This window comes from Cicer arietinum, chromosome 4, assembly GCF_000331145.2.
Source record: "Cicer arietinum cultivar CDC Frontier isolate Library 1 chromosome 4, Cicar.CDCFrontier_v2.0, whole genome shotgun sequence".
NCBI lineage: Eukaryota > Viridiplantae > Streptophyta > Magnoliopsida > Fabales > Fabaceae > Cicer > Cicer arietinum.
The window spans coordinates 27,264,449-27,277,251 of record NC_021163.2 but is presented as its reverse complement, the minus strand read 5'-3'; the positions used below and the strand labels follow the sequence as shown (position 1 = coordinate 27,277,251).

At 31.3% G+C, this 12,803-nt stretch overlaps 2 protein-coding genes across 3 annotated transcripts in view; one reads left to right on the top strand and one right to left on the bottom strand.

The window, feature by feature from the left end:
- The window catches only part of LOC101515661 (putative pentatricopeptide repeat-containing protein At5g06400, mitochondrial), a 3,633-nt gene extending 547 nt beyond the window's left edge, over nucleotides 1-3,086 (top strand). The window contains exon 2 of the mRNA XM_004497636.4: nucleotides 1-3,086. Within this exon, the coding sequence (XP_004497693.2) occupies nucleotides 1-2,687 (2,687 nt within the window). The 3' untranslated portion in view covers nucleotides 2,688-3,086.
- Nucleotides 3,087-5,473: 2,387 nt separating this feature from the next.
- LOC101496759 (uncharacterized) lies at nucleotides 5,474-7,254 on the bottom strand. 2 transcript variants are annotated; one of them, XM_004497573.4, is made up of 6 exons: nucleotides 6,988-7,254; nucleotides 6,824-6,921; nucleotides 6,589-6,729; nucleotides 5,918-5,943; nucleotides 5,782-5,837; nucleotides 5,474-5,705 (listed from the first exon to the last, which is right to left on the bottom strand). In XM_004497573.4, the coding sequence occupies exons 1-6, from the start codon at nucleotides 7,227-7,229 to the stop codon at nucleotides 5,678-5,680; spliced, it is 591 nt and encodes a 196-aa protein (XP_004497630.1). In that variant the 5' UTR covers nucleotides 7,230-7,254; the 3' UTR covers nucleotides 5,474-5,677. The 2 variants fall into 2 exon arrangements, with proteins under 2 accessions (XP_004497630.1, XP_027189234.1); XM_027333433.2 differs by having other exon boundaries at nucleotides 5,474-5,837.
- Nucleotides 7,255-12,803: the final 5,549 nt, after the last annotated feature.

The window sequence follows — 12,803 nt, the reverse complement described above, 5'->3', positions numbered from 1 at the left end:
TCGAAGAGCGGTTAGAAAAAATGGGTTATGATGAGTTGAATGTTGAGGTTTTTGACAGAGTTTTGAAAAGGTGCTTCAAAATGCCATGTTTGGCTTTGAGGGTTTTCAATTGGTTGAAGATTAAGGATGGTTTCAGTCACACGACACAGACTTATAATACCATGCTGTGCATTGCAGGAGAAGCTAAGGAGTTTGGGTTGGTGAAGAAGTTGGTGGAGGAAATGGATGAGTGTGGAGTTCAAAAGGATGTTAATACGTGGACCATTCTCATATCTCACTATGGGAAGGCTAAGAAAATCAGTGAAGCATTGTTGGCTTTTGAAAATATGCAAAAGTGTGGCTGTGAACCTGATGCAGTTTCGTTTAGAACGGTGATTCGTTTGCTTTGCATTTCGGGTAAGGGTGATATTGCTATGGAGTTCTATAAGGATATGGTCCGGAAAGACATTGCACTTGATGATGTGAGGTTGTATAAGATGCTTATGAACTGTTTGGCAAAATCAGGAGATGTTGAAGCTGTTAGTTTGCTCGGAAATGACATGACGCGGTTGTGTCTGATGCCGGAAAACAGTATTCTTGGATGTATGCTGAAGAGCTTTTGTATTTCTGGGAGGATTAAAGAGGCTTTGGAATTGATTCGCGACCTCAAATATAAAGATGTAGTTCTTGAACCTGAATATTTTGAGACCTTGGTGAGAGGGCTGTGTAAGGCTGGCAGGATATCAGATGCTTTAGAGATCGTTGAAATTATGAAGAGAAGGGATATTGTTGATGGGAACATTTACGGCATTATCATAAGCGGGTATTTGAGCAGAAATGATGTTCGCACGGCAATTGATTTGTTTCAAAGCATGAAAGAATCCGGTTATGTGCCTATGATTTACACATATACAGAACTGATTCAGCATCTTTTTAGGTTGAGTAGGTATGAAGAAGCTTGCATGCTGTATGATGAGATGCTGGGAAAAGGAATTAAACCTGATATTGTGGCTATAACAGCCATGGTTGCAGGTCATGTTTCCCACAATCGTATATCCGAAGCATGGAAAATTTTCAAGAGTATGGAATTACAAGGCATCAAGCCTACATGGAAATCATATTCGGTATTCATTAAGGAGCTTTGCAAGGCTTCAAGGACTGATGACATTGTCAAAGTGTTGTACGAAATGCAGGGTTCAAAGATTGTAATCAAAGATGAAGTATTCGATTGGGTTATAACTTACATGGAAAACAAGGGAGAGCTTGCTTTAAAAGAGAAAGTTCAGCAGATGCATACAGCATCAAAACTCGATCCTGAAAATTTCAACGATTTGGAAAAACAATCGTCATCGAGAAATAAGGTGGAAGAAGATACAGGAGTCGGCCAATCAAAGTCAGAGAAGATAGATTGCTCGTTACTACATCCAATTCTTAAGACTTACAGTGACCAAGATGTTGGCGATATCTGTAAGATTCTTTCATCCTCTCTAGATTGGTCTTCAATCCAAGAAAAGTTGGAAAAAAGCAGCATTCAGTTCACACCAGAATTTGTTATGGAGATATTGCAAATATGTGGTATGCATGGCTGCACTGTGCTAAAATTTTTTTCATGGGTAGGAAAGCAACCCGGCTACAGACACACAGCAGAATCATACAACATTGCAATCAAAATTGCAGGCCAAGGGAAAGATTTCAAGCACATGCGCAGCCTATTCTATGAAATGAGAAGAAACGGTTATCTAATAACATCAGAAACATGGACAATCATGATAATGCTTTACGGCCGAACAGGTCTAACAGAGATGGCCATGAATTGTTTCAATGAAATGAAAGCCGGCGGTAATAGCCCGAGTAGGAGTACATACAAGTATCTGATCATCGCCTTATGCGGTAGGAAAGGAAGGAAAGTTGATGATGCTCTCAAAACATACAGTGAGATGATTAGTTCAGGACATGTCCCTGACAAAGAATTGATTGAAACTTACCTTGGTTGTTTATGTGAAGTTGGAAGAATCTTAGAGGCTAGAAAATGCATAGATTCACTTCAAAGATTTGGCTACGCAGTTCCTCTTAGCTACTCGTTGTTTATCAGGGCTCTTTGTAGAGCTGGAAAAGTTGAAGAAGCATTAGCATTAATCGACGGGGTTGGACCAGAGAAATCGATTGTAGAAAAGTTAACGTATGGAAGCATTGTTCATGGTTTATTACACAAGGGTAAATTAGAAGAAGCACTAGCCAAAGTGCATGGCATGAAACAAGAGGGAATAACACCTACCATTCATGTTTACACATCTTTAATAGTTCATTTCTTTAAAGAGAAAAAGATAGAAAAAGCTATTGAGACTTATGATGAAATGCAAAAATCAGGTTATGAACCAAATGTTGTTACATATTCGGCGCTTATACGCGGATACATGAACATGGGGAGGCCTAATGATGCATGGAATGTGTTCTACCGTATGAAATTTAAAGGACCATTTCCTGATTTTAAAACATATTCTATGTTCCTTTGTTGTTTGTGTAAAGATGGAAGATCTGAAGAAGCAATGAGACTTATTTCTGAAATGTTGGAGAGTGGGATTGTTCCAAGTACTATTAACTTTAGAACAGTTTTTTATGGGCTGAATAGAGAAGGGAAATACGGTTTAGCTCAAGTTGTGTTGCAACAAAAATCAGAACTAATTAGAAAGCGCAAACTTATAACTTGATTTCTTTTTCTATGCATGGTTGAGATGGGTGATTGCAGAGCGTCCTAATTTTGGAGGGCAGACAACTTGTTTTTTGACTTTGTAATATCATATTAAAATTAAATTTGTTGAAGAGAAAATGTACTACATCTTCAATGAAAGAAAAAGGAATAGCTAGTTTGAAAAGCAAAAAACTTTAAAGAACAATGAGGAAAGTAATTGGATCATTGGAATCTTTTCACATCTAATATTACTTGGAGCATGCCAAAGTTCAAATAGAGGATGAACTTGGAAGATCTATCTTGTTGAAGAATCTGGAAGATTTGTCTTAATAGTTGATGCAAAAAATACCATGATTAAAATATCTTATAATGTACATGGCAAACCTTTGAGTCTCTTAAAGAAACTTTTATGATATTATAGATCAACCAATTAGTTTCGGCGAAGATTTGAGAACTAAGGGGCCATGAGAAAATACTATATTAGTTTAGACATGAAAGACAAAAACCTGAACTTAAAATTATGTTGGAAATATTTTGAAATTCATTTAAAATATCATAACCCTAAAAATCTCGATGATAAAATTTTTGTTTGAAAAATTAAAAGTATATAGAGTTTGAAAAAAATTTGTCTGCATCAAATTCAAACTCTATAATTGAGTTCTTTGGACAATTTTAATTGTTTTTCAAATTTCAAATGCATGTACAATTTATAGAACAATACTTACTATGACGATTACTAGTGTAGCTAGTTAAATAAGTATTAAAAACTTTTGAAAATTTATAATCTACGTAACAAAATATATTAAATTGCCTCACTTTGATTTCTATAAAATATTATTCTTTTTTTTCCCTTAATATTATTCTTTTAAATGATCTTAATATGAATAATTCTTAATTATTTTATAAAAAAGTTATTATAGTTAAAGATATTTCTTAATTACCGAAGACATTATAACAAATGTTAGTAGTTAGTAATTAGTTAAGGGAAAAGAAAATTGTTACTCTCAAAATTAAAAACATACTTCATAAAACTCTTTCTACATCTCAACTCTTACATCTGAACTACTTTTTCAATGTGAGATCAATATTGACTATAAGAGCATTAATATTGCATAGGAGCCCAAAAAACATCAAATTGCACACATACTAGTTAAGGTGACTCAATTCACAATTAGTACTCATGCTTTCTATCATGTTTTTAATTTTTTTTATCAAGAAATCTACATTTTTGAACAAGTAAAAAACTCATTTTAAAAAACAATTATTTCTTATTGTATTATAATGTTTTTCATATACAACTCTTACATATCATCACTTCAACAATTCAGGAAATAATTTAACTTTTATTTATCAAGATTTTGAATCTTTTATCCGTACATAATGAATGCTAAGTATGTATTTACCAATTTTATTCTTGAATTTACAAAAAATATGATGTTATTAGTTTTTTTTTTAATTAAAAGCATATTATTTAATTTTAAAATCCTATCTTCTTTAAACTATATTTTTGAAACAAATTCCTTTATTTGCTACCTTTTTTTTTGCTGAATTTTATTTACTGTCCTTTAAACTATTGATTTTATAAACAAGTTTATCATTTTTTGAATTAAAAAATAAGCAAAACCCTTTATTTACTATCTATTTTTTACTGAATTTTATTTACTGTCCTTTAAACTATTGATTTTATAACAAACTTTACCCTTTCATGAAAAAAATAAGCAAACTTTATCCAACTATTAAGTTTTTTATTGTTTTCAAATTTAAATTTAAGATAATTTTGTTGCATTTGTTTTCTTCGAAAAAAAATGTCATAAAATTAAATTTTCAATCAATAGTATATAATTAAATTAATTATTTTAAATTTTATTTTTAATATTTAAAAAATATTATATAAAAAAGCATTAAATTATTTTAATTTTTAATTTCTATCTATACTCGATCAACTTTCTTTTGAAACAAATTCTTTTATTTACTCGTAAAAGATTTAAAATCTTTAAATTGTTGATTTTGAAAAGAAAAAAAACTTCGTCCTTTCATTAAAAAAATAAACAAACTTTATCAACTTTAAGATAACTTTTTTTTGGATTTATTTAATGGTAAAAAATTATATTTTCAATCAAAAGTATATAATTGATGTTCGCAAGAAAAAAAATATAATTAAAAGTTTAATGAGTATGTATCGTCGGTCTAATTTTATCCTGACGGTGGAGAGTCTTCTTTTTCTCTATAATTAAAGTAATTATTTTTTAATTTAAAAATATTTTTGAATTTTATTTTCGAATTAAGAATTATAATTTAAACAAAAATATTTTCAAATTTGAAATAGTTTTTAATTAAATATTTTAAAAGTCTATCTACATATAACTAAATTTTAATTAATTCATATTGCCGCTTATAAACATCAAATTGTAATCAGCCTAGTTAAGGTGACTCAATTCACAAATATAATAAGCATTCAAAGAAAACAAATACAATAAAACCATCCACGGAGAGTATCGGAGTAGGAACCTCCAAAATTTAATACCAAATTTGAGTGTACATTAAATATTTTATAAAGTTAACAGGTTTAGTTTACCAATATAACAACAAAAAATCAATGGACCTTCAGACAGGGTAACATACAGTTATCCAGAGTAGAAGTCATCCGATAATAGTTTATTCGAAAAAGATCCAAACACTATTCCCAGCTCACAAAACGGACAACGACAAACAACCATTTTTTGAACTAATTAGTTTTATAAAATGATAAAGTTTCTACATTGAGAAGAAAGAACTTCAATTAGAATCAGTGTTGTCAATTGTGAATTGAAAAAAATAACAGTTTGTTCAAATTTCACTATAGCAGAACGGAACAATAGTGATTTGTTTAAACACCTTTATGCTATAGCACTTTAGCGGCTATTTGACTATATTGAATAGAATACAACAAAAAAAGTGTCTTACATTTGGTCTTATTGACAAAAGGGTCAGAATTCAAATCCACGCCCATCAAGTACGGTGAAGCTCCGATCAAGATTCTTTTGCATCAATTGTATTTCTGAATGATTTGAATTGTCAATGATATTCTCATAACAGAAAAGACATTTTTGTCAAAATTAATTTCTTCAACTCACTTGAGTGACTGTGAGTCAAGTTGCATGGTAACCGGTCCATCATTAACCAAATTTACCTGCTCATGGTCACAAGTACAAGTGTGAATGTGTGAGCTCAACACAGGAATTGTTAAATATCTCATCAATAAACTTATACCTTCATCTGCGCACCAAATACACCATCTGCATAAAAATCAAAAGGGTCTCAGAAACATACCTGAGAATATAACCGAATTCTAAAATGAATCAACACAAAACATCACAAATTACAGCTAAGACTGCTTAGATAATCTGTATCAACAAGATTTACAAAACAACTAATGTATTTCTAACTATAATGCTAGGCATTCTTAAAATTGTGTTTTTATAATTTGACTGCCAATCAGCCAAAAAGACTTGGTTGTAACATTGTTAGTAAGAAGTAACGAAGACATCGGAAATAATTTTTTTTGGATTTAACAATAACTTGATTTCATAGAGAGCAAGGAAATATTGCAGTCAGCCAGGTAAGGCTACCAAAACAATTAGGTCTTCATGAAAAACAAAATTTTTACTTCATTAAAAGCCTCAAAACAAATTTTACTTCATAAAAAGGCTTCAGATTTTAATATTTTTAAAATTAAAGATAAAAAATGTTTTCTAAATATAATATTGTCTCAACAATATTAAATCACTTAAAAAAGAAATATTACACGGATGTTATAGATTGTTTTATCTTAAATTACTGTTGCGGTTTTGTTCTTGGCGTTAATATAACATTGTATCAGAGTGGGGTTAAAGATAGCAATAGCAACGTGGGAATAGTAGAAACACAGATAGATAACATACCCTTGATTGCATCAGAGTTATAGGCGCTCCTAAACCTATCTACTAAAGAGGCATAGAAGGGTTTGGCACTCTGAGGGGACATTGCCACGTGGAAATCTGGCTTGTTACCTTTCAAGAATCCATACAACGTAAATTGACTCACTGTAACAAACAAACAATTAGTAGAAGGAATTACTACAAAAAATAAAAAAAAAGAAATGCATCATTAAAATCAATTTTGCATAGTTGTAGTTACCAAGTAAAACTTGATAATTTTTGAGCATGACACTGTGGTCCCATGCTTTGCCAGTATTTTCATTTGGGAAGAGCCTCATGTTCAACACCTTTCGACATCTGTTTAAAAAGTAGTAAATAAAAATGAAGAAATTAATTCAGTTGAAATTTGATAAAGAGAAATACATGTAATCGGCGTCGGAGTCGGAGTCGGAATCGTGAATTCCAACGAGAACGAGAAGGCCAGGGCCAATCTCCGATACGATGCGGCCTTCGACTTCGACGGATGCAGAGGAGACACGCTGAACAACAGCTCGCATCGCTCTCACTCTCACTCTCACTCTCAAAACCCTTTTGCTTCCGTTGTTGTTGTTTAAGCCTACACACGCAAATCTACACGACCACAAAGAGGATTGCGCTTGCATCATCTTTTTTTAGTAAATTAAATTTTGAGACATGTATTCTATGTTTGATATTTTAAAAAGTTATTTTTTTTACTTAAATTTCTTTTTATTTTTGTGTGAATATCTTTTTTGGATAAACTATAGTTTTTTTTCATGTGTTTGAATTAATATTTGTTAATACATTTTTTAATAAATTTTATTTTGATATATTTTTAGTTAAAATCAAGTTTTTCTAACCTAATTTATATTTGTATATTTTTTTATAAGTATTATTTTATAAAATGAAATTTATTTAAATTATATAATCAAATATATATTTATAAATGTGTATCTATTAGAAAAATATACATGTTATTCATAACAAGTTAAAAAAAATTGTGAATGAAGTTTTTGGTAGGACTAAGTCTGGTGTTTTTTTTACTATCTCACACTAACAGAAGTTTTTTTATGTTAAAATTGTGTAATTTCTATTTATAGATTTTTGCAAATATACACACTTTAGTTTTTATTGTTTTCTTTTAGTCTTTATATAACTCACTCACTAGTACATTTATTTATAACTCACTCTTTAATACATTTATTTATAAATAAATTCTAATGTATGTGACTAAAGAAGTCTTTAAATTATAATTCAACATATTATTAGGTTGAATATAATGTCTCGAAGTTGAAACTTTGGAATTGTGTGAGTTTCTAGTAATAGTTATATTATTTCATCTATATTAAGAAGGAAAAAAATAGTTATAATCAATTGATATTAAGTATATATAAATTAATTAAATACTTGAGATATAACAATTGAATTTAGTTTGTTATTCGAATGACTTCTCTTTAAAATGCATTTTGTTTATTTAGAATTCACTTTTTTCTAGGGAGATTCAAAATTCACATGAAAGTTTGGAGTAAATCATTATCACACATAGATCAAAATTCACATGATTAAAATTTGTAGAATAAAGTTTGGTTAAATCTCATTTTGCCAAAGTAAGATTGGTTAAAATGAATTTATTCTAAAGTGATTTATATTTGAATAACTTTTTTAATACTGGTTATATAAAATATAACGATGAGGGATCAAATTACATCTAAATAGTTATTTTAAAGGATACATTCATTTAATAATATCGTGTTTGATAAATATTTTTAAAGATAAATCGTTGGATTGAAAGTTAATATCATAGAAAACATATCTATAAATTTTGACATTAATTTATAATTATTTTTTATTTCATTGAGATTTGTTAAAATAAACGTCAATCATATATTTATATAAAATGTTGTTTTTAACGCATCTTAAATAGGCTTAATTGTAGTTTTGATTCTCCTATTTTAGCTGAATCACGAAAGTAGTTTTAGTTCTTATTTTAGCTGAATCACGAAAGTAGTTTTGATCCCTATTTTAGCATCTTAAATATTATCAAGCTTTAGAATATTCTATTCTTGTAGCAGCCACTGCTTCGGATCATGCACCTCTGCAATTGCAATTTATGGCCCCACCAGTGTGATCTCTATTACTGATGGATAAATATGTTTGGAAAGAGAGCTCTTTTATCGTGGAATTAGACCTTCGACTTATCTGTCAGTACGTGTCGGGTCTGTTGCTCAGTTGAAAGTTATGAAACAAGTCTGCAATAGTTTAAAACTGGAATTGGGACAATATCACGAAGTGGCCGCCTTTGTTCAATTTGGCTCACACCTTTGATGATGCGACTCAAACATTACTCAATAGAGGTGGAAGGCTTACGAAACATTTAAACAACCACAACACCCCCACACGGGTACGAGCATATCATAATATAATTGGATAAACTCTCATGTGTGAAATATAATTGGGAATGATAATGATAATAATAAGAGCTAGTTTGTGTGAATTGAAAAAAAATAAGGAAGTCCCACATATAATGCACACAAATAGACCACCACATACACGCGCCGTCACCGTTGTTCGTTTGGACCAGCTCGGTTTGAGTCGGGCTTGGACTAAGTGGTAAATTTTTTTTTTTTAATAAATACGTGTGTTTTTCTCATTGATAAATTGTACAAGTGTCTTCCATCCACCGAGTCAACATTTAACATCTGATCTAATCAATTTCTCATTGATATGTTGTACACGTGCCTGCCCTCCACCGAGTCAACATTCAACATCTGATCCGGTCAAATTTTTCTCTGAATTCGCACATCAGTTTGCCTGGTCAAAACCTATAAAATTTTGGATTGTAGTTTTATGTGGATCCAATTTTATGGATCACAGATTTTTCTCACCTTCAGTCGCATAGTTCTTCTATAAATAGAGCACTCTACTCAGTTAGAAACGCACACCAAAAGTTCTCCGAAAATCCGCGATTTTTATTTGCTTCTCCCTTTTTGCTTTATCTTCTTTTCTTTCTTTCGAGTGGTCATTAGTACCATATTACGAGTGACCATTTTTAACTTCCATATCGAGGGTGTAAATCTAGAATTGTTTTCTATGGTGCAGTAGAATTCCGATATAATTTGTTTGAGTAGTTTTATCCTGGGGAGTTTCATGGTTAATAGTCTACCCTGCACAATTTGAGCAGTGTCGCGAAACGTCTTAAAGAGAGCGACTTATTCTGCGACTCAACCTAATAATATCTTCGGTGGCATAAGTTTATTTTGAAACAGTTTTTCGAAACTCAAAAATAAAAATTTTAAGACGTTTCCTTCTGCCATGTCTACCGACAAAATTACTGGGACATATTTTTCTGCTTCTGATTCCAACAAATCATTTCATTTTGAGGGATATCACTTCAAACGACGACAACAAAATATGTTATTTTTCTAAACCATGAAAAAAATTGCTAACGTTCTAAATGATGACATTCATGTTGTTCCAAAAACAGGTGAACAAACACAAAATGATAAGAATGTTGTTGAATTAACCCAATGGAACATAATGTTTACTTATGTAAGAATTATATCTTAATGAATTTGTTGATGATCTGTATGATTACTACAATTTCAACAATACTGCTAAACAAGTTTGGGATGCTCTAAAGAAGAAATATGATACTGAGGAAGTTTGAGCTAATATATTATTAGCCACTACCTCAAATATCATATGACCAATGACAGATCAATGGAAGCCCAGTCCCATGAAATACAAAAAATAGCCCATGAGATCATCTATGAATATACGTTCTTAAATGAACATTTTCAAATTGCTGTTATTATTGACAAACTATCCATTGCTTTGAAATATTTTAAAAACTCTCTCAAGCATAAAACAAAAGAATTCTCTCTAGGAAGTTTGATAACCCGCCTCAGAATTGAGGAAGAATCTCAAAAGCAAGACCCGAAAGATGAAGTTCTTCTTGTTAGAAATAACAAGAAAAAGAAATTCATCAAAATCACACTATAAAGAACAACAACAAGAATGAGATCCCTCCAAATGTACCAATTATAAGGCAGCAACCACCTCCTAGAAATGACCCTAATCTCGCATTTTTTTGCTTTAGATGTGGGAAAGAAGGTCATATGGCACGCAAGTACAAGAACAAGCCAAACTCTGCTCAGCAGACTAACTTGATTGAAGAGCAATTCATTGCTATAATAACTGAAATCAATATTGTTGGTGGATCATACAGATTGTGGATAGCCACTAGCGCCTCACGACTTGTCTATTATAATCGTGCTATATTTAAAACATACATTACTATTGAAGATTAGAAAGTGTTGTTGGGAGATTCCCATACCACTGATATTGCAGATATTGGAGATGTGAAATTAATATTCATGTCTAGAAATAATTTAATTATGAAGAATGTGATACACACTTTTGATTTATGGCAAGAAACTATAAACGATGAAATTGATTATCTAGAGTCTAATAGGACTTGACATTTAATAGACTTTCCTCCTGGTTGCAAATCGATAAGTTGTAAATAGATTTTGAAAAATAACCTAAAATTCGATGGAACTGTTGATAAATATAAGGCCCACCTTATAGCCAAAAATTTTAGATAGAGAAAATATAGATTTCTTTGACATTTTCTCACCAGTCACTAGAATAACATCCATTAGGGTACTAATTTCACTAGCAGCTATTCATAACTTGGTGATACACCAAATGGATGTCAAAACAACTTTTTTAAATGGTGACCTGGAAAAAGAAATCTATATGGAACAACTTGAAGGTTTTGTGATTCATGGATAAAAAAACAATGTCTATAAGTTAGATAAATCTTTGTATGGTCTTAAAAAAGCTCCTAAGAAATGACATGAAAAGTTTGGTAGCTTGATTATATGGAATGAGTTTAAAGTGAATGAAAGTGACAAATGTATTTATTACAAATATGAAAACGACATTTGCACTCTCATATGTTTCCATGTAAACGACCTACTCAATTTTGATTCAAGCATTCATGTTGTGAATATTGTGAAATCATTGTTGTGTAACAACTTTGATATGAAAGACATCGAAGAAGCGAGTGTAATCCTTGGAATCAAGATTACTTGGTCAGAAAAAAGGAATTTCTTTAGATCAATTTCACTATGTTGAAAAGATCCTAAAGAAATGCAAATACTCTGATTGTAAGCTTGCTTGCACACCAATGATCTAAGTGTGAAACTTTTCAAGAACACTAGTTAAGGTGTTAGACGAACTGACTATACAAGCATCATTGATAGCCTCAAATATGCCACTAACTGTACTAAACCCGATATTGCCTATGTCATGGAAATATTGTGCAGGTTTACTAGTAGACCTAGTATGGAACATTGGCACGCTATCGAAAGAGTCATGAGATACTTAAAAAGGACCATGAGTCTTGGATTATATTATCAAAGATTTTATGTTGTCCTTGAAGGACAAAGTGATGTTGATTGGAACACCTTATCAAATGACTCCAAATCAACCAATGGTTATATTTTTAGTATAACTGATGGTGTTGTATCTTGCAAACTAAAGAAATAGATGATACTAGCTCAGTCCACTATGGAGTCTGAAATGATAACACTAGTTACTACTAGTGTAGAAGCGAATTGGTTGAGATGTTTGCTAGTTGAGATCCATTTATGGGCAAAATCAATGGCAGCTGTGTTGATCCACTACGATTGTACCGTGACTATTGCAAAGATTGATATTGTTATTATTACAACGGTAAGAGATGAAAAGTATGTCGTAAGCACAACACTGTTAGAGAGTTACTTTCTAAAGGAGTTGTTATAGTGGATCATGTACGCACTGATGACAATTTAGCAGATCATTTGACGAAATGATTAGCTAGAGAGAAAGTTTTAAATACATCCAAAGGATTGGACTGTTTCCTATAGAATCACTCAAGATGGTAACCCGACTTAAAAGACTAGAGATCTCAAGAATTAAGTTCAATGGATAATAACAAGTCATAGTGATATGAGATTAACATGCTATTATATTTCAAAGAAGCATAATTTTTGAAGCGATGAAAGGATGAAATAATATAAAATCTTAATGAGATCTATACTCTATGCAAAGTGGAGTATCTAGCTGCAAAGTTACTCTTGATAGACTCACCTATGTCAATGTGGAAGCGGAGCCGCTTTCTATGGAATATCGAGGCATAATTCCTAGATCATTCACTGTATTGAGATAGACGT

Excerpts from the sequence above, each read along its gene's own strand:
- LOC101496759 (XM_004497573.4), bottom strand. The coding sequence starts at position 7,229 with ATGATGCAAGCGCAATCCTCTTTGTGGTCGTGTAGATTTGCGTGTGTA. Across the intron at positions 6,922-6,987 it reads GACTCCGACGCCGATTACAT|ATGTCGAAAGGTGTTGAACA; the intron begins GTATTTCTCTTT and ends CTTTTTAAACAG. Across the intron at positions 5,706-5,781 it reads CTTGACTCACAGTCACTCAA|AAATACAATTGATGCAAAAG; the intron begins GTGAGTTGAAGA and ends CAAATCATTCAG.